The sequence below is a fragment of the Gavialis gangeticus genome, unplaced genomic scaffold, assembly GCF_001723915.1.
Source record: "Gavialis gangeticus isolate Ggan-Ray unplaced genomic scaffold, GavGan_comp1, whole genome shotgun sequence".
In the NCBI taxonomy this organism is placed as follows: domain Eukaryota; kingdom Metazoa; phylum Chordata; order Crocodylia; family Gavialidae; genus Gavialis; species Gavialis gangeticus.
In genome coordinates this window covers 17,096,781-17,119,325 of record NW_017729031.1, presented here as the reverse complement: position 1 = coordinate 17,119,325, position 22,545 = coordinate 17,096,781, and the positions used below count along the sequence as shown (strand labels likewise).

The window sequence follows — 22,545 nt, the reverse complement described above, 5'->3', positions numbered from 1 at the left end:
TATATATATATATATATATATATATATAGGTTGCAGGTTTCACAGGATAGGACGGGCCGGCCCTGGTAATAGTTAAATTACTTATGGACTTTAACAAGAGGCCTCACTAAGACTCGACATGAACTAACCATAGTTTGCCAAAAGCTGTATCTGAACTAGGTCATTAGATCTTTGAAGCGATGCTACTGATCATCATGAAGTGGTCTTTGTATCCTCATGAGCCTGCTCTTCAGGCATGGAGAGGCAGCTGTGTATGCAGACCAGGACAAAGTTTTTGAAAGTGGCTACTGCTGTCCTGGATTAGTCGGGGACATGAATAGCAGGTTGAGTAAAAGGCAGTCTCTAAATAACAGCAGGATGGTAATAGTCATTCCAATAGGTTAACGGATAGAGTATTACACTCATGAAATGTAAACTATCTGACTGTTTTTCTTTTATAACTAGGCTGAAAATATCAGAGCTAGTTTACATAATGAGTAATCTTAGAAAACAATTGAAAATATACTTAGTGAAAACACTTCTTTTAATGGCATTTGCTCTCTTTTTATTAAATCACTTTAATACAATTTTGTTGTATGGGAAAATGTGTATAGACACACCTAAAGAAAAGAGAACTCTATCATCTCCAAACAGGTATGCCATGGGATAAAGCATTCTAAAATCTATACCCCTTCTCAGTCCCACTCAAGGATTATAGACAGTGTGTCTATTGTGTATTGCTAACAGACAAAATATGAAAGCTGAAAGACAAAGGAAGAGGTATGAACTAGCAGTAGGATGATCATAATAATAATGGGTAATTTAACCCAAATAAAAGACTCAATTTATTTCCTAAAAGTAATGTTCTACTTTTCATTGACTTACAAAAAATGAAGTCAACAATGGAGGTATTTGATTCCTCTTGGTGTACCCACAGTATATCCAGTTCCATATGCCTGGCAGCCCAAAGAATTAGCTGTTTTCATTGTGCTACAATGCTTTTATATTCATCTTTTAAGATCTTTATTTAAAACTCTCTATCAGTGGTCAGTAAATAACTCTTTAAACATAACTTACGACAGTCTCGTTCATCTTCTTCATCACCGCAGTCATCTTGTCCATTGCATCTCAGATTTATTGGGATACATTTCTGACTCTTTGTACACTTAAACTGACCTGACAGGCAAACATGAGTATCTGGAAGATAAGTTAAAAAAAAAAAATCTCAGCTGAATTTATCAATAGAATTTAAAAGACCTAAGTTAAATCAGGTTAGTTAAGGATTTTAGTCAATATTTGAACTTGATACTCGCTATAATCACCTACCACAGTTGAGCTCATCAGAGTTGTCTCCACAATCATTTTCTCCATCACAGATAAAAGCTGGAAGAGCACAAAGTCCAGTTCCACACTGAAAACGTCCTGGTTGACATTTAAATTCAGCTGAGGGAGCAATGGGGAGAGAGAAGGAAAAACATTTATAAAGCGTACACCATTACAGAGGTTTTATAAACTTATTAACAATGCTTTTCTGCTATATACTGCTTTACTCTAGACAAAAATAAGTAAAAATAGACATGTGAGAGGTCTCATTTTCCATTTATAAACAAGCAGATCAAATACATGGAATGATTAAAAGCTCAGTGAAATCACTGAAAAGATTCTCATTGATTTCAGTGGCATTTGGATCACCTCATAATGAGAATGTTTTTACATGAAATCATTTGGATTTTTCTAAATATACTTTTATTACTTTTAATTAAGAAAAAAAATCTTTAACCTAAGACTGAGGTTAAGAAAAATCATTTAGTACAGAGGTATTAACCATTACTATCACAGGGATGGTAATGTGCCACTGTTATTACTTTTCAATGGACTTATTAAATCTACTTGTAAGTAGATTTTCAATTAGAATGTATAGTCGTAGAGTATGCAGTAGTTACTAAACCATAATAGAACACATATATCTCAATGATAAAACCTCAGCACTAAGGCTGAAGATCTAATTTGCATGACAACTGTATAGTTGTATCTCAAGAATGACACCAGGTGCTAACCCATGTACTTCCAATTGTTTGAAAGGGATTATTAGCTGCAACACACACTTTTTACATAATTACTGAAAGTACACTTTGCATATAAATACTGAAAAAGAGATTCTGGAAGTCTTGCTGCTATTTAAATTACTACTTCTTCACAAGTTCTGATGGTGTGGTTACACTGTGCCCAGCTCATTGTTAATCAGAAAGAAATTCTAAGAAGTGGCAGTATTAACTTAAACTGATGAATCTATTTGGACCAGGAAGTTGAAGCTAGTTTAAAATGTATTATTATGGATGGAAACCATGACTTTATATATTGGGAAGGAATTCCCAGGTAAACTACCTGTGCTGACAAGTTGTTAAACAGGTATGACAAATATTCCTTTTAAATAATTACTTTCTGTCCTCTCTAGAAAATGTCAAGAACTGAAGTTATTATTGTTGAAAGGATTATTACATAAATCTGATATCCCATGACTTCTAGATTTGACTGAAGCCCATACAAATGGTATGTAAAACCTATAATATGGTGACTGAAAAGTATATTCTGGATGTGTGCCAAGCAAGATTTGTAACAATATACTACAGCAGGGGTTTTCAACCTTTTTAAAGAAATAACCCCTTTCCCATTTTAAGGAAGATACCCCTCCCAACACAAGAGGAGGGTGCTGACGGCAGGCTGGAGATGAAGCCGGCAGCATGGGGAAGCAGCGCACGGCGGCGGCACAGAATGGTGAATGGCGGTGGCAGGGGGCGGGGATGTGGTGTGCAGCGGCAACGTGAAGTGGTGAATGGCGGTGGAGGGAGACGGGAAGCTTGCACGCAGTGGTCACTCCTGTCATTCACTGCTCCATGAGGCTGCCACACACAGATTCCCTGTGCTGCCGTGCATACTCTCTGGGACCGTCCCAAGTACCCTCAGGAATATGCATACCCCCAGTTGACAACCCCTGTATTACAGTACTGAAATCCTAGTGTGAATTTAGGATAGAATGATTTCCTGATTTATATAAACATTCTGGACTCTTTTCCCAGATGAGTGATAAGATGAGTGAAAAGAATGAGGCAACAACAACTAATGTTACAGCTCCAGACAAAGAAGGCATTTTATGCACATTTTTACATTCTATTATGAAACTATGCGACTAAGCACACAGTTTAACTAAGCTGTTCTGAAGACAGAACAAGTTTATAAAACCGTATGTGCCCCCAGGTTCTTAAATGTAGGAAGACCTCCTGGAAACAGTGATTTCAAATCTCACATATTTATAGATAGCATCAGATATTGAGAGGAACATAATCATAGAAACTAAAGTTCTTTAGAGATAGCCAACAAAAAAGGTAACTGTTAGTTGAATAAAGCTTGCTCTGGCCTGCCCAACCTATTAACTATCACAAGAAACAGCTGGTGAGTTTGTCAGGATCAATGAATAGTTAAGACTGTATCTTAATGACTAACACCAAACTAACAAAGAGCAAACTAAAAATCAATCTACTCCTACAGGCTATTTTATAAATAGCTAATGCAGAGGCGGATGCAGCTTAATAAAAAAATACTTAAATTCAAGGTTCAAGGATGTTTTCAGAGGTAATATCTGTTACTGGACCAACTGCATGGTTGGAACGAGTTAGACAAGCTTTTGAAAGCAAGACATTCTTCATCAGGTAAATTCAAGTAATTCAATAAATTCAATTAAATTCAGAGTATTACATTTTCTTAGTTTTGTTCACAAATGGAATAACAGTCAGAAGAGCGCTACAGTTTCTGTTGCAAAAATTGAAAAGCCTGGGCTGGAAATACTAAATGTGATTTACTGCACTGTTCATTTGGTAAAAACAAGGGTCAGTAGGTTCCAAGTCAGTAGGTTCAGAGTTCTCAGCCAATAAATAAAGAAAAGTAGCCTGAATCATAAACAGTGAAAAGATCAGGTATTCTTGTATTGCTGAACCTGTAACCATGAAAAAGACATCACAAAAACAAAATCAGAAGCATTTGCATAGAGCTTGGCATAGAGCTTCTCTCTGCTTTGCCCCATTTCTTAGTTAAGATATGGATTATGACTATTAAGGCACAAAATTCATAGGAAAAGTCTGCCATAGGAAGTCAAAAGCAACATGCAGCAAGGTTAAATATTTTTCTGTTGTGTATGAACAGAAGATGGAAAGTAGTTTTGATCCTTTTATTTATGTCAGTCATTGAATTATGTGTGGAGCGAGAAGAACCATAATTACCTTGATATTAAAAATTAGTCACAGTGCAATAGAAATTATAATACTGTAATTACTCAAATACAAGACAACTCTGAATGTAAGATAACCCCCGCTCCCACCACCACCACCACCAATTAGACTCCACACCAAGAACATTTAGAAATGTATTATAATTTTCCACATATGGAATCCAGTTATTTGAGGATCATCTTAAGTTCATTCCTCCCCCGCTCCTGCAGGTGGCAGGGGGACCGGTGATGAGGGGGGCAGTAATGAGGCAGGCAGTGGGGGACGGGTTGTAGAGGGCAGGCAGTATGGAGGTGGTAGGACAGGCAGTGAGAAAGGTGGTCAGCTTCCTCCTGCTGCCTGTCCCCTCTCTTGCCCTCCATTGTGCCTGCTCCCCTGCCTGAAGCCTCAGGTTGCCCCAGTTCCCCCTTCTCTTGTTCCCTCTTCCTCCCCTGTGTGGTTACCCACAGCCTCCGATCCCTACCCCCATTCCTCCCATCTTTCTGCTCCTGAAGTCTCCCCCCACCTCTGCCTGCTCCTCAACACCCTTCCCCCAACCCCACCACCTCTGCAATGGCAGGATCCATCATTTCTGCAACCCAGAGCATGGTGTATGGCTCCACCCTGCCTGTTAGCAATGGCGCGGAGATGGCACTGCTGTTCCAGCCTGGCCCCACAGCAGCAGTGGTAGGCAGCCAGTGTTGTTGCTATGGGCAGGGCTGGAACAGCAGTGTGGGTTCATGCCCCTACTGGTAATGGGCCAGGCTGGAGCCATGCTCCATGCCCCATGCCCCATGCCCCAGGCTCAGCAGGGTCAGAGCTTGGTGGCACAGAGCAAAGGTAAGGAGGACTGTAGCAGAGGGGGAGAGAGAGGGAGCAGTGGTGTGTGTTGAGGGGAGACTAGGGGCTGTGGAGGAGGAGTAGCAGGGCATGAAGAGGCAGTAGGGGGATGAGGGGGGCTGTGGCAGCTGTGGCTCCAGCTCCACCCTGGGTTGGGGCCAGAGCAGCAGCAGCTGCTGGCCCCCTCCCCCCCACCCTCGCTGCCGCCTGCTCAGTTGTATGGCGAGGGGCTTTTACTTGTCTGCTAATTGGGTAAATACAGTGTATCTACAGCTCAACAGGGGGGATATTAGTGACTACTCTATGAACTGTGAAAGCTGATGAAAAAGAATGCTAATTCTGCACCACTATGGGTCCATTTGACAAAGTTAGATAAGATGCTTTAAAAAGTCACATTACATAGAGCCATTTATATCAGGTTTATAAGCTTTAATCTCCCCTCCCTTCCTAATTTCATTGTGTGGTGTTAGTAAAAAGTAGGAAAATGTATACACTGAAAGTCACATACTATCTGAAACCTATTCAGAATTTTTTGCAAGAGAAAAGTTGCACAAATATTACTTCTTAGGAAGTTATACTAAACAATTAGCCTGTGACAGAGCTTTATGTTTTGCTTATATTGAATATTCCCATCAATCCAAATCTATGTATTTGAAATTAGCAGAGTTGCTTATCTACAGATAAAAGGGAACTCTAGAAATTAGCAAGTTTTATTTTATTTTCAGATAAGTACAAAGAGGACTCTAAAATCTCACAAATACACTTGTACATATTTTTTTTCCCTTAGAAACATTTAAAACATGAGAAAAAAAGGTTTTTATAGTTTGGCAAGCATTACCAAATGACAGCTAGCATACAACAGTGACCATATCATTTAAATTCCTTAATTTTATATTATGGACCCCTACATATGAAATCTCTTGGGAAAAAAATAATTCAAAATGTTTGCAATACATACGGCATTCTTCAGGTTCATCTGATCCATCCCCACAGTCATCTACAGTGTCACATTTCCACCAGAAGGGAATACATTTATCAGTTTTGCATCGGAACTATAAAAATAAGAGGGGGTGAGGAAAGACTTAAAATATGAATATTTTTCTTACACACCGAATAATGTATGAGGACTTAGATAATTTGATCGAGCATAAAACAGATTATTCCTTTAATTTGCTTCTCCTATTTGATTTTGTTTTAGGAGACACTTTTTAAAATGCTGCCCATCTTCTGGGAAGTTTCAAATTATATTACCAGCTGCATAAAACAGTGAAGCTGCATTGTAGACAGGGTAACGACCTAATTTTACAGCGTTTTATGATTTGGTCCTTTTCTTTCAGTTCTAAGCAACTATTCTAGTTTCTTAAACCAGTGTTGTTAGACCTAATCTTTCAGTATTAAACTAGATAATATCAGCTATGTTGATGTTGCTTATGAGTTCATCCCAATATAAACTTTGTATTTTATAGAATCCTTTCTGTAAAATGAATTAAATCAATGGGGTAACAACTTTGGGGTGACTATTTTCAAATGGAAAAAAATAACTGTAAATCATTTTTTCTCAAGATCAGAATAAATATTTTTATTTATTTTTTAAAAGCAATTCCATTTCTTCATTAGAACTAAGAGAGGAATGCAAGACATTGTAATGCTAATATTCATTGCTAAGTTGACTTTTTCTAATGAGGCCTTCCAGGAGCTGAGCTGAAACGACAAAATCCTTTTCCCAGTAACATCAACTAGAGGATTCTGTTTCATTTAGGGAAACAGGTCATTTTTCTTAGGTTTTGTATGTGTTAACAGTAGCATCTAAATTTTAGGAGCCAACAAAAAAAATGTTTTTATAATCCAGCAGAAAATGGGACATGTGACTGAGCATACCTTTTTTTCTTTTATTTTAAAGATAGTGGTCAAGTTTATATGGGATGCTGGCTGTGTAGTCGTTACTGTGCAGTCATTTAGTGCTTGTTTATATACTTGTTTATATACATACAGCAATGTGTAGATGCACCCAGAAAGACCTTTCTTACTATGAAGTTGATAAACCATTATCCAGAGAGCTTGTGAAATCTCCATTCTTGAAAGTTTTTATGAGCATCTTTGGCATACAATTGACTGAGAATTACTGAGTTTTCTTGCAGTTCTACTTTTCTATTATTCTGTGTTTCCTAGGTAATTGATCCACATATAAGATTTCTCAGGCTGCTAATAGCAGAAATTAAAATTAATTTGTGGTTATGTAAGATGGCTTCTGAGTGACTATGTAGAGAAGTTTTCCAGATCAGAAGCTTGTTATCTAATTCACAGTTGCTTACCATCTCAGCAGAATAAGAAAGGAATAAGTGGTCCCTTTGTGAAAAGTATAGAGGTATATCAGTAGGATAAGCATTGAGAAATGTGTACTACTGCCCATATAATATCTATCTCATAGATAAATAGAAGACTTCATAATGCATGGCTATTCCTCTCACATAAGCATAAAGGAAACTTTATTAACCTGTTATTTTTCTTATCTGAATAGATCATTCCAATACAGTTCTCGCTCTTGAGCCCTATTTTCTCAATATGTGACTAACAGAACTAACTATTTTAAAGTAAATTTGGTCCCAGAGGCAGGCCGCACTAATAACAGGACAGAACATGAAGTAGGCTCTTTGTGGCCATTCTTTCTGCAGAGTATAAGTTGATTTCAATGTTTTCCCTATATTTCCATGACTATTAGTGTGGGGAAGACATCCTATGGTTACAGTCAAATCAAACTGATAAAAGTGGGACAAAAATGTCCTGCGAAAGGAACAGGAAGAAGCTGGAACAGTTAAGCTTCTTACAAAATAACTCCTAAACAGATAGCAGATATTCTTTGACAGAATATTTTCAGGGAGAAAAAAACAGCCTTTTCTCTTTCATAAAAATATGACTCATTTTCTTTTGTGGAAAATAAGACTGAAGAATGTAAAAAAAAAAAAAAAAAACTATGGATGACATGAACAACAAAACTTTGCTTGTAAGAAAATATTTTTACTAGAAGTAAAATATTTTTACTGCGGCCTGCTTCCATTTGTGGGATATTTCATGAAACATCATACACATAGCTCAGAAAACCTCCAGGAAACTTTCAAAGTCGAAGTACTCATTGGGCACATCTACATGAGACACTAACTGCATAACAGTAACACATCACAGAACAAACAGTGTTAATATGCTACTGCAGAATATTATTAGGCTACTGAACAGCAGCATCACTAAAAAGCCATTTGCTGACACTATTGTGCAGTAGCTCTGGTTACTGAGCACTTAATTAGTACTTGATTATAAAAATACTAAATAAATGCATAGTAATCACTGTGCAGTAGTGTCTCATAAATGCATCCATTGTGAACATACATGCCCCCTATAGGGCCATTTGGCTTGATTCTCAAGGGCTAGAAATAGATGTTGCCAAATGAAGCTGATATGCTGTGCCATAAGGTGTTGTGGCACAGCTGATCCACTTCATTGGGCAAAACACATCACCTCTTGAAAAGTTGCAGTGTGATCTCCCTGCTTCTTCTGCTCAGTTCGACTTGTTCTTGTAGTTGCTGGGGGGTGGGCCTGGCTGAGCAAGGAACCCTGACTTCCCACTTATGGAGAAGCATCCTAAGATTCCCTCAGGTGCCTCTCTGTAAGCAGGGAGAGTGGGCAGGTACTCTGGGGGCTTGAGGGGCCCTCAAACTCGCAAAGTATCCACCCAGATGGCTGGAGATTAGGAGCAGCTCAGGCTGCTTCTACTTTCCTAACACCAAGCTAATAAATGTCTGCTGCAACAAAACAGCAGAGTCTATTGTTACCTTTTGTCACATCATTACTTTTCCTTTGATGAGGCATGACAAAGAGTAGTCACATCTATTTGCTCACGATTTGTACCACCATAAAAAATGTTATCGAGGCACACAAGAGATATCAGGCAATGTCTGTTTCCACCCAAAGTGTCCATGATGTGTAAGTTACTTCCTAAATTCTTTTTTCCTAACCAACAAAAATGTCTGAATATTTAAGGTCCATATTTAATTAAGGTGAATATTTAAGGTCCCTCTGAAAAGAGAACGAGGTTTTGGGACTGCAATGAAGGGTCTACTACAGCCCTATGTTCCTTTGTTTTTCTTGCACATGCATTTCCAGTTAAAATTGCAGACTGTAGTGACAGGTAGGCCCAAAATAAACAAACCAGCATTCTCCAAAGGTTTCAAATGATGGATCCATCAACACTTTGAAAGTCATTAATCTATGCTTCAGAAAATCCTGGGACAGTAAATTTGAGTCTTTAGTGGTGTGAAACTGGGTCAATATGCCAACACGGCATTTTAATTGAAGACGTGAAGAGATGGACAAATATAATAAATTAAACTGAAGTTGGGCAAAAAGTAGATATACAGTATTTACGGTCCTTAGAAATCATCTTTTCAGTTTCTGGGGATAACAGTTTACCATATGCATTTTTTGAACTGCAGAAAAATACACTGTAGTTTTGAATAACATACTACTTCAGAAGCAGTCAATGGCCTGTGATCAAACTCATGAAACAAAGTTACTCCAGTCTGGTGTGCAGAAGGGATACTGCCTTTTTGTGTTAAGATATCTGAAAATATATCAAAGGATCTGAAATCTCCTTTGAGATATCCAACAGATATGTACTATGGATTATCTACTTTAAGCCAGAATAATCAGTATAGCTTTAAACACATCATGTCTGATTTCTCTGATAAATAATAAAAGTAATAGAATCAATGGAAAAGCAACATGTTATGTTTTCTGCAATTTTATTTTCCCAGCAGTGTATGGGGAATATATAGTTGAACATGAATTGGCAAATTTGTCAAGCCATATCTTGTGAAGTAGATCCCTGGCTTACACTGAATACAAGAAACACTGATTGTGAATGCATATATAAGGTAAGATCAAACAAAATGAACAAATTGTCAAGAATGCTCCCAGAGGATTCTGGTAGCAAAGGGACAGGTTCTAAAATAGGAGGTGGCAAAACATGGGAGAAACAATTTCAACATAGATATTTTAGAGAGGCAGAAATGAGAAATCAACGTAAGCGTTGATACCTACACAGCCACATGGGTGGCAAATTGGCTAGAGGGTCGCACCCAAAGAGTGGTGGTGGACAAGTCATTTTTGACCTGGAGGGATGTGGGCAGTGGAGTTCCCCAGGGCTCGGTCCTCGGGCCTGTGCTATTCAACATCTTTATCAGCAATTTGGATGTGGGTGTGGAATGCATGCTGTCCATATTTGCTGATGACACCAAGTTGTGGGGGGAGGTGGGCACACTGCAGGGGAGGGACAGAATCCAGCTAGATCTAGACAGAGGTGGGCAGATGAGAATAGGATGGAATTCAATGCAGATAAGTGCAAGATACTGCATCTAGGGAGAAGGAACCAGCAACACACCGAAGGCTGGGGAACATCCTTCTTGTCAACACAGTGGCAAAAAGGGATCTTGGAGGCATTGTTGACTCCAGGATGAACATGAGCTGCCAATGAGAGGAAGTGGTCAGTAAAGCTAACTGCATCACAAGCAGGTCCAAGGAGGTGATCCTTTCTCTCTATGCAGCACTGGTCAGGCCACAGTTATAGTACTATATCCAGTTCTGGGTGCCACACTTCAAGAGGGATGTGACTAGCATTGAGAGGGTTCAGAGGAGGGCCACTCGTATGGTCAAGGGGCAGCAGGGCAGGCCCTATGAAGAGAGGCTAAATGTCCTGAACTTATTCAGCCTCCACAAGAGAAGGCTGACAAGGGATCTGGTGGCCATTTACAAACTCACCAGGGGGGACCAGCAGGAATTGGGGGAGGCTCTGTCCCCCGGGCACCACCCGGGGTTACTAAGGATAACAGACACAAATTATTAGAGAGAAGATTCAGGCTGGACATCAGGAGGCATTACTTTACGGTTGGGGCTGCCAGGCTCTGGAATTGGCTCTCAAGTGAGGTGGTGCTCTCTCCTACCTTGGGGGTCTTCAAGAGGAGGCTGGACAGATATTTGGCTGGGGTGATATGACCCTAGCACCCATTCCTGCCCAGGGCAGGGGATCGGACCTGGTGGTCTATTTAGGTCCCTTCTGACCCTAAGTACTATGATACTATGAAATATATAATCATCTTCTTTCAGCATCACAAAAATCTTTCACGGCTCTATACCCATACCTATGGTATGCAAACACTTTCTAATGTTGCTGCTTAAGTTGATGATCAAGTCCTGCTCTTCAAATCATGTTACCATGAACAATTTTTTTAAAGTTGTAGATAAACTCTAGCAACAACAAATTGTTAGTAATAAGACAACTTTATATATTAACTAATCTTAAAAATATGTATAAGACTTCTTTAAAGGAAGCAACGTCAGCTTGTGTTCTGGCCAGGTAACAGATTACCAAAACAAAGGATGCTCAAAGGAAGAAAACTGTTGGTTAGTAAATTTTGAAATGCCTTCATCTTCATTCATCCCTGACAGGGAGTAGCGAAGAGTGAATCACAGAAATGGAGGGGGGGAGAATAAGCAGGGTTCTAATTAGCATACTAGAATAATAGGCAGAAATTAAACTTCCCGCCCACAGGAAAAAGGATCTCTGTTAACCAAGGAATCATATGGGAACCAACCTAATAGCACTTTCCTTGTAAAGGTTGCTGGTGGAGAACAAAACAGATTTCCTTTGCATATCTATCTTAGGTAAAGCTCTTACACTTTTTCCTCAAAGTCCCTAGGGATTTCTGTGGTCATTTTCCTCTATGCCTTGTATGCCTACTAGTTTAGGAAGTTAACCTCATGCCTGCAGCAGCTTGAAGCCCTTGCAGCTCAGACTTTTTGTTTGAATGATATAAGCAGAGTCCCGTTAGTGTGTCCACTCCATGTGCTTTTGAGATACATTTCTAGAGCACTAGAAATCCTTATTTACGCCAATAACTTCAAAAGGATTGTCCTAGGGTATAACTGTTTCCTAGGAGTTGTGGAAGAAGAGCTTATCTTGAACAAGAAGCTTGCTGTAGCACTAAGAATAGAGTCTTCCTCACAGCAACAGCACAGGAACTAGTTAAAAAATATATCTTTCTGAAGTAACTAACTAGAAAAGTTAAACACAAATCTTGTCTTTCTGAAGACAAGAACTAGAAAGGTCATGCACAGGTTTACATATTTCATTTCCCTGATTAATCTTGAAGATACTGAAGATACTCTGAAGATACTCAAAGGGAGAATTTGATGGAATATTGTGGGCTATTACCACATTTCTAAGGTGTTTCTTGTAGAGTCTGATCACGTATTCTGGAGAAACTCTAATAAAGCTGTGATCTCCAGAACTGTATGCTTATTATCATAATTATATTACAGTGTCATCTATAAATTAGGTTTTCTTTGCGGTGAAGCCTATAAAAACATGGAATGTGGACTTTCTTGATGAAAAGCACTTGCTGTTTTCCCTCACACTAAACAATATAAACTGACCAGATCAAGAATGAATATCCCAGCTGAATCTTGTATGAATACTAAAATATATCAGAAGCTAGTAGAAAATTCTTGCTTAATTACACATCTTTCAAACAACCCACTCCATCAAAGCCAGAATAGAAATATTGTGTGTTTATATTGCCATGCCCTCACTCTTGTAGTGTATGAGATCTTCTGACCCTTTGAAAGAAAGCCCCATGTGAAACTGCGAGTCTCTTCCAGTGTTGGAACTATTGCTACATCAAACTCAAACTCCCAAACTTTATGAAATCTCTTATGTTTTCCAATAACATTTTAAATTTAGATAAACATTTTTAATTATTTTTGTTTTTTATCAGAAGCTGGCATTCGGACCTTCTGAAATGTTCAAAGGAACTACCTATGAAAAACTATATATAAAATAATACTTGAAAAGGAAGATAATGATTTTTGGGTTTTTTGCACATTGTCATAGTTTTCTTTCCTGTAGGTTATAGATTTCTTTACTTTCTTCTTCTTCTTTTTTCCAAGTCTTTCCCTGTTCTGGTGTTGCTTCCCCAGCCTGTTTTCCTTAGCAGCAGGGAAAGATGGCTCATTATCCCTCTGTGTTGGATTCATACAATTGAGGAAAACTGAGGAGTTACATTCCGGTTGTTTCCAGGCCCTGAAAGATCACCTGCCTCCTCCCAGAGGATGCTTACACCCAAATAAGTAGCATAATAAGAACCTATAACTACTCAGTGATGTTTTTAGTAATTATGGAATCATTTTGAAACAGGAATGGATTTTTCACTTATTCCTCTGTGATCCCATAATGGTGAGGAGTTAATATTTTACTCCTTGTTGTCACAAACTGCCTGATACTCACCTTTTGAGGCAGAAATGGGCTTGGGAGAGAGAAATCCCTCTTATAATCTTTAAAACTCTGGGCCCTTTCCTTACGGATAAAAGAGCCCAGTAGGGAAGGCACTACACTAGTGGACTTCATGGTTGAACTGCAATGCTGAAAAGTGGTTTGTAAATTCAAACAAGCGCTGAACCTCGCTAACCTCATCACAAGAAGCCAACTTCCTACAGCTCAAAATGCACCGAATCCACATGGATCCAGGCCATACCATGACAAGACATGCAAAACCTGCCAACAATATCTCCAGTATGGAGATATCTTCACAATACAATACATACGTAGGAGACACCAAGCAACAAATGTGCACCAGAATGAGCGCACACCAAAAATCTATCAAAGACAAGAACACCACATGTTTCCAATCTCTCAGGCCTGATCCTCAAAGGGAATTTACAAACCACTTTTCACAGAAGAGCCTATGAACAGTACTTCATCAACCTCCTAGGTACAGAAACTTATAAACTCAATATAGACATTGGAATTCTGACACACTACAACCTGCCGGACTTCTGACTCCCCAGGTACCTCTGCACTTTTACCTGCGCTGCTACATCCCCCTGCCCCTCCCATGCCAGCCTGTCCCTCACCCGTTGATGCCTCCATTTCCATTTTCACTGACTGGCTTTCTTGCCTGCATTGCATGTCAGCCTCTGACTTCTTTACTGTTCCCTCCATCCAGGAACAGCACATACACACCCCAACTGGAGATGCTTCCTCAGCCTGACAAATGGTTTTTCAATCCAAAGGCTGGCATCCCAGGCAGCTAAGCTGAGCTCACCTGGAGCCTCACAACTCCATTGCAACCAGCAAGCCTTGGGCCTGTCAAAGACCTGATGGGTCTGGGATTTCCCCAGCCAGGACTGTGTGCATGAGCATGGTTGCTGGAGGTTATGGTGCCTCCGATCTGCTTTTCATCAGGGAGATCCTCAATCCTAGCATTTCCTGGGGCTGCCATGCCACCGGCAGTCCCATTAGGCCTCTCAACCCTGGCAAGGTGCAGTTTTAGTGGTCATTCCCAGGACCTGGAGCCTCCTCCTTCCCCATAGGACCAGCCCATACCTTGAGGCTCATCCTGGAATGGGAGCTCAGAAGGGACATGTTCTTTTCCTGCTGGCTGGTGATGCAGTGAGTGCCACCTCCATCTCTGAGAGCAGGGCATTAAATGGATTTTGAAAAAAGGAAATAGGTGCAGACAGAGTGAAAAGGGTGGCACTCATTCCGTCTGCACCTGGAGCTTGGAGAACCCCAGAAGCACGAGGCTTACCTTCAGGAACACCAGCTGCTCCACCCAAACCATAATCCAAGGAGGTGTGGGGTGTCACTACATCACCAGAAATGCTGAACAGCCTCTCACATGGAACACTGGTTGGTGGACAGGACAGGTGTTCCCAGACAACTGTGGTGAGATTTGGCCACATTTGGGTGAGGCTTACCCAGTAGGGCAAGGGGTCACACAGCAGCGGCTCCATGTCCTTGGTGAGATAGCAAGCCACCAAGGCTGGAGTGCTAACTGCTTGATGGTGGGATTTGATGCCTCTTTACCCCACCATGGAAGCCATGCCCTTGGCCCACATTGGCAGTAGCTGTGGTGGAGGAGGAGACTCGCTGGTGGATTGCATGCTGGCATGGGACAGTGGATCCCCCTCTTTCATGTCCCCCTGCCTCTGCCATTTTACCTTCCTGACTCTTTTCACCAGCACCTCCATCCACAGATCCAGGCTTTAGCTGCTGCATACACTACCCTTCACCCTCGCATCACACATGGCAGTCAGAACGTGGACCGTACTGGACCACAAGAAATCAAGTCATTTCCTGATGCCCTACTTCATCTGCCTCACCAGTGCCTGCATGTCTGGTGACAGCGGCTTGCCCCAGCCAGGAACATTATTCCCCATGAACCTCTCCATTTGGTTCTGAAGTTCCCTCACTACAGGGATAACCTGGCTAAGGAGGGCATCACCAGCACTGAGGCTCTCAGTGCCCTTGAGGAAGGGTTTGAGGACCACCAAGATCTGGGAGATGGTATCCCACTCAGTGGAACTCCACTTACCTGATGCTCAAGAGGCTGGTGGATCAAGAGAAGACCATCCATGATTGGAATCAGTGCCCCCCTTAACAGAGCTGAGTCACCACATCCTGCATGATTTTGTGCTGTGGGATGTTCAGCTCTGCCTATTTGTTCCGCAGAATCTTGCCCCACTTGATGCTCTAGTGGAAGTAGTCTGCCACCTTCCTGCATTTGGAAATGAGCTTGCTGGTGGTGCTGGTGCCATCATCCAAGGCATCCCTGACTATGAGGTGTAAATTGTGTGCCACGCAGCAGATGCCAACACAGTTGGCATCACGTACTACCTTGGCCATATTGGCCCCATTGTTGATGATCATGAACCCATGGGTGAGCTCATCCTGTCCAATGAACCACCCCTGCACCAAGTAGTTCATGGCCCCCATGACCTCTGTTGCCATGTGAGACTCATCCATCACCTTGTCTTGAAGGAAAGACCACCGATGGCCTGACTGGTTGCACCAGAGCCCTGTGAGGGAAAGGTATACATGATCTCCACCCTGGCTGCTCCAGATATCCAAGGTGAAGTGTAAGGCCACCTGCAGACCTTCCTTGCAAAGATCCTCCCTTAAGTACTCCGTGCATGCCTCATACAGGGAGGGCTCAATTGCCTTGCTGAAAGTGCAGTATGCAGCTACTTGGAATGATAGGGCCACAAGCACCATGAGCCACCTGAACCTTGGCTGCTCAACTAAGGAGAAGGCCTGGCCATCCACAGCAAGCATCTTCCCAATGGTCTGGGTAATCTCACTCGCCTCTGCAATTCATCCCCCTTTCTGTCCGCCTTTCCCCCACTGTTCCAGGGTGGCCTGCCTATGCTTTGGGGGGCTGGGGGCTGGGAAAGATAGTGCTGCCTGGTCAGAGGGGTCACTGGGAACTGACCCCAGGGACCCCGCATACCTGCCAGGACCGTCCAGAAGTGCCCCAGCCTACCCGGCCCCATACTGGCAGTTCAGGCAACTAGCATATGTGGGATCATCTGCCAGCTCAAAATGATCCCAGACCACACTACCTGTGCACTTCTGGGGTGCGGGTGCATGTGTGGATGCTACCTTTTCCCCCTTCTCAGCAGGCAGAGGCACAGCAACAGGAGGAGCAGACTCAGCTGAACCAGTTGCTGCCACAATTTCTACGTCAACCTCCTCCAAAGTCTCTTCTAGGGAAGGAGACCTGGCTCTAGGGCAAACTTGAGGGGTGTGGAGCACAAACTCAGATGATTCTCCATCTTTCCCTAGAGTTTCCCTTGCCTATGGCACTCAGATCCAGTTCCAGCTCTTCCTCTGACACTGGAAGGCCCAGGGTGGGAAGTGAAATGAGGGTGGAGGAGACTGTCCTGCTGGTGCTGCTCCTTGTTGTCATGGTGGTGGTGGTGGTGATGGTGGTGGTGTGGGTGGGGGGAGCGGGGTTATGGCTGGTGTTCTTGGAGGGGATGCAGATTCAGGCACAGGCAGTGGCACTGCTCCTCTCTCCTTGTTGCCTGTAGAACTGGAAGCCTAATGCCTGCTTGCTGTAGCAAAGAGGCTGCATCTCAGTTGTGGGGGATGGGAGGACTTACAGCTCTCCCTCTACCCCCTCTTCTGCCCCTCCGTGAAAGCTTGCCATCTGTCTTTCCAACATGCTTCATGGTGTTTTTCATCGTGTCTTTGCCTTGGTGTGCAGGAAAATCTGTGCTAGGCTAGCAAGTAGGAAATGAATTATAGCCTTTGTTTTCTGACACTGCTGAGCGGTTGACCCCAAGGCAGAAAGCAGCTCAGTTCAAACAATGCTGCTTTTTATGCTGTATTTCCATCCCTCCCTCAGAGCATAGGGATAGCAAGGGACCTCAGGGAAGGATCACAGTCACTGGCCAGCTACACAGTCAATATGAGAGCAGTCCTTCCCCTCTTCTTCCCCTTCCCTCTCCTTACTTTCTGTTTCCCTGCAAGCAAGCCCAGCTTCAGCTTCGAAACTTGAAACTTTTCAAAACGTTTCAATGGCCCTTGTTTCATTTTGAGGCTGTTTTGAATCCTTTCGTTTCATTTCAATTTTGCTGTTTTGCGCGCGAAAAGACTTCAAATAGCGTCAAAATGAAACAGCCCTAAAAAAAATCCACTTCATGTTCTAATAGTATGCACTAGTTTTTTGACAATCATGTAAAAACAATTCACTCCCTGAATGACTCATTTTTAATGAGTGATTAAAAATAATATAGGGGCAAGTAACAAGGTTGTTTCTTAAATTAAAAATAGTTACACTAATTATACCTTATTATTTGAGAAGTATAGTTAGGCATTTTAAACACTGCTGCTAGTAAAGCTGATAATTCACCATTTTGCTACCACATTATTGTAATTATCTCCTGTAGCATTTTTATTCAGATCATTGCAAAAAAAAAATAAAAGATATCTGTGATGTCATGTCTGAGAGGATTGCATTCTCTACACTGTGGAACACTACAGTGCTTTATTACACTTCACCTAGTAAACATGGACATTTTGCAGAAGCAGTTAAGACTATTGTAAAAGATCACTAGTTATTACTGACTGGAAAATATTCAGTATAATATAAAAGTATGTATTTGAAGTTTCATTATAAAAGATACTAAGCTTGTCTTAATCATGTGAATCATTATCATCGTCACTATGAAGACCATTCACATTTTTAATGAAAGAAATTAAAATAATAGAAATATATTTATCTTTCTAGGATTTAAACATGAACACTTTTAATGCCTTTACATTCTAGTAGGTAAAAAGTATTTATTTATTAATACTGTGATACATGTTTCTTCTATAAATTGACATAACATATAAAGCAAATTAGTAAGAATGATAAATGTAAGGTGAGTCTCTCTCTGGAATGAACACAGAATCAAGAGTAAAGTAGTGGCCCACTGAAGCTAAAGATAGAGATAATATATTGTGGTGTTGCACATTTAGTGGGACTGCACTACTTGAAGTCCAGTACATTTTAAGGCCTTTAGAGACCATTATGACCACGTCTTCTCACCTGCAGCATAGACAAGAGTCAGATGGCTAACTCCTCCATAAAATCTGTAACTTTTAGCTGAATTAAACTGTTTCTTTTAGAAAATACTAATCTTGATTTCTGTGACCAAGTAACAGAGAATCCAAAAAAATCTTTGTAAGTTGTTCCCATGTTTTAACCTACTTGTTAAAATTTTCTATACCTTTTTACTGCCTGAATTTCTTTAGCTTCAGCTTCAACCTTTGGAACCTTGTTGTGCCTTTTCCAGCTAAACTAATGTCTTTCCATTAGAAGAATTTTTTCCCCATGGAAATATTAGAGATCATGATCAAGTTGATTTTTTAATCATATTATTAAGCTAAATACATTGAACTGTTGTTCATAGGTTTACAGATGGTTTGAAGATCAATGAATTCCAGTCACCTTGGCAATGTATCACAACTTGATTTTGTTGAATGTTTACATGAATTCATATTTTAGACATATTTTATGATTTTTTAATAAAAATCATTGAAAATATAGCTAGAAGGGACCTTAGGAGTTCATCTTATTCAGTCTTGTGCTCAAGGTAGGATCACACCTGTTTAAACAATTGCAGACAAGTGTTTGTCTAACTTGGTCTTAAAAAAAAAAATTACAAAACCTTTATAAGTACTCTGTAACAATGTTTAACCACCCTCACAGTTAGTAAATTGTCAAAGATTCTATTTACAGTGGATGATTGTGGGAAACACTGTGTGTCATGCACAGCTATTTTTCCTAATTGGATTTACTACTCTCATGTTAGTCTCTATTTACAGCTAATGTTATGCTATGTTAAGTTTGATCATATTTATATGAACCAAGGTATTTGGGATGAATGCATCTTTATATCTCATATTATGAATTGATTGAAAGATGGGTAGTTAGCTTATGGCTTGTAGGGTCCTGCTTTCATATTCTGCCTGTAGAAGTAAGCTTCCTTAGTACTCTGAATCCAAATAGATAGATCTTAGAGAGAAACACACTGTCATTTGTTCATTCATTCATTCATTCCACAAACATCTACAATTACTGAAAGTGCTTCATTCTACAGCCTGCTCTTATGATATTAGGGTCCAGTATTTCTCAGCAGCCATGGCTGGAAAAATGTGCTGTTTTCTTCAGTAGAAAGGAAATTACTAAGCTACTTTCTGTAAATAGCCTCAAGATAGAACATACGAACCCCTAATCAATTACTGGTTCAGGACTTAATATTTCCTGTAACTAATAGCAATATGTCCATACATTTCAACATTTGGGGGAAACTTCAGTAAGTCTCTTTCTCGCTCTCTCTCTTTTAGCAGATTGTTATTAAAACAAATGATAGCTGCTTAAATATCATTCAGAAATTTGGGAAGTTTGTAGTCCCATCGGAGATATATTAATTGACAGAGTATAAGTGCAGTGGTGAAAAACATAAATACATTACATTTGAAATCACTATTTCTCACATAGATATTATCCCTTTGTATGTGTCACCAAAATACATTATGAAAACACTGCTATCTACACTACAAAGTACAGGTTGTGTTGACACTTACACTTAAAGAAGGGATTGACTTGCTCTGTTTCAAACTGTATTAATTAAATTTAAATATTAAATTTGGCACAATAAGCAACTGGACTTACTGTCTAATCTTTTTTAGAAAAACATATTCAGAACTTTTGCAAAGTATATATACTGTTGTTCTGAAATGCTGTCCTCAGCACCCCATGCAAAATTGCATCCTGCTTGCTAAGCAAGTAGTCATTAAAGGGTCTTAGCTTTGCACACAAATATTTTTTTATAACATTTCAAACATGATTTTTAAAAATTTTTCTATTTGTGCACAAACTAGAGTTTTCTTTATTTCATAACCTACCTTGTCTACACAAAAAGTAGCTGATGTTACTTCAAAGCTGTGTTATGGTGCAGTAGGCTCTTTTGGTGATATCACAACTTTTGATGAACTCCAACATTCAGTTGTTAAAAAAAACCCCAACCTGAACATATAAATTGTGACAACATCTCCCTTACCTGACTGGCTGTGCAATTTGATAAGCAGGTCTTGTTATCTGCAGCAAGGTAAAAGTTAGTAGGACAGGCACAGGTATGTGTTTTGCCAGGGGCTAGGAGACACAAATGACTGCAGCCACCATTATTTATTGTACACAGATGTTTAGACACTGTGAATATAAAGAGAAAAAGAATTATTAAAACTTACTAACTGAGACTGATTCACAGGGACAAAAATGACAAAATAAGGAAATTTATTTTTTGTTAATGGAAACTTCTGGTAAACTAAAGGCTATTATCTTAGCATGCTTGCCAAAACATTTTCTATTAAAAGGGGAACTGAATTACACTGTTTTTACATTGAAGTACCATAGGAACAAAATGTTCCTTAAAAACAAACAAGCAATCAAACAATTTTTTTCTTTCCCATCAGTCTGTCTAGTGTTCTGACCAAGGAGAACAAGCATTTTATATGAAGCAAATTAATTCATTAGTAAAAAAAGGAAATTGATATGTTGAAACAAAGAAAAAAAAAGTACTAATTTTTTACAATATTGTGACTAATTGGCTAAACTAGACAAACTGGCAAATTTTAGTCTACTAGAACTATAATATGTGGACTGCAGGAGATAAGGGAAAAGTAATAGTACTCTTGTTCTTGTACAGTCCTTTAACCTGGCAATTGTTCACTTAGCTCTAGGGTGTCCTTGGCACTAGTATTTCTAAGGTACATTAATACTTTCCTGATTTGGTAGCAATAACAATGAAAATTTGGGCAATGCTTTTTCCCTGTGACTGGCCTGATCTTATTATCTTTGGGCAATATAATTTCAACAACTCAGCAGTGTATTCAGTATGATTCAGCTGTTACCAATATTATTTAAAGCTTCTTAAAGACATTAAGGACACCTACCAAATTTACTTGGAACAATCTAACGTACATAATGACTCATAGCTATTGATTAGAAAACAATTCAAATTAAACACACAAAGAAAAGTTAATTAAAAAACTAGATGTTAATGTGCTGTATGGAAAGCATGGATAGAATAATTACCATCAGGTTGTCTATAAGAATGATACACCTGGATATCTGTAATGGCATGCCATGAGTTAATCAGTGATATTCTGCCTGCCCCTGAGGTTTTGTGGGCACGGCTGAGTGACTTGGTTTTCCCATCTGTCCAGTAGATGTAGTCTTCAAACAATGTTAGTGCAATCACCCCTGGAATGTCTTGATTAGGAACTGTAATAGGAGATGGGAAGATTAATGTTCATTCTTGGAAGACTGCCAGTTAAAATATTCCATACTGCATGGGTTGACAGATACAACTGCTACATAACATCTTGTGAATAATTGCCATGACAATCTGTCAAGCCCAGAGGGTTCTTTATTACCAGATAAGATAATGTAGAATTGGGTGTATAAGCCCTGCTTGCTTAAATTTAGTTGGCCCAACCACTGTGAAGAAAATGAATGAATTCTGGCTAACAAATAACTACCTACAGATTCTAAACAAATGACATGTTAAATTTGAAAGAACCAGTTAGCATATAAATTGACTTTACTTTTTGTTAAAGGACATTATTTTGATCGCCACCCCCTTATTAAGTAATATCTAAGACAGAATATATGCATCTGTAGACATACTGTATTTTAACTTTGTTAAAAGTGGCTACAGTTACTTCATGTTGGTGAAATATTACTGCTAACAAGACAAATTAAAAAGCAGATTTGTACCACAAATAAATAACAATAATTCAAACTTAACTGCTGTATATACTTTTATCATAAACATGAACCTTTTAAAAACATAATATCAGAGATTATAAGTGATAACTTCAGGTCTAAATCCCATAATAAACTAGAAATACACAGTGAGTTAGGTATTCTTAATTTTTCATGTGATAAAATCTACAAAGTAGTGTATGATAATATTATTATACTGTGAAGTGCATTTTTTTTTGTAGACTGGATAACTTTTAAATGCAACCTGAACAGTATGTTGCTATGAGAGTTGTAAGTGAAATCAGTGGACGCTCTAGTAC

General features: G+C 39.8%; 1 protein-coding gene across 1 annotated transcript in view; it reads right to left on the bottom strand.

Annotated features, from left to right (window-relative positions):
- LRP1B (LDL receptor related protein 1B) overlaps nucleotides 1-22,545 on the bottom strand; it is a 2,002,088-nt gene that overhangs the window by 262,601 nt on the left and 1,716,942 nt on the right. The window contains exons 60-64 of the mRNA XM_019522796.1: nucleotides 21,554-21,742; nucleotides 20,520-20,668; nucleotides 6,037-6,130; nucleotides 1,306-1,422; nucleotides 1,057-1,176 (exon numbers count right to left, since the gene is read on the bottom strand). Of these exons, the coding sequence (XP_019378341.1) occupies nucleotides 1,057-1,176; nucleotides 1,306-1,422; nucleotides 6,037-6,130; nucleotides 20,520-20,668; nucleotides 21,554-21,742 (669 nt within the window). The remainder of the gene's footprint in view (nucleotides 1-1,056; nucleotides 1,177-1,305; nucleotides 1,423-6,036; nucleotides 6,131-20,519; nucleotides 20,669-21,553; nucleotides 21,743-22,545) is intronic.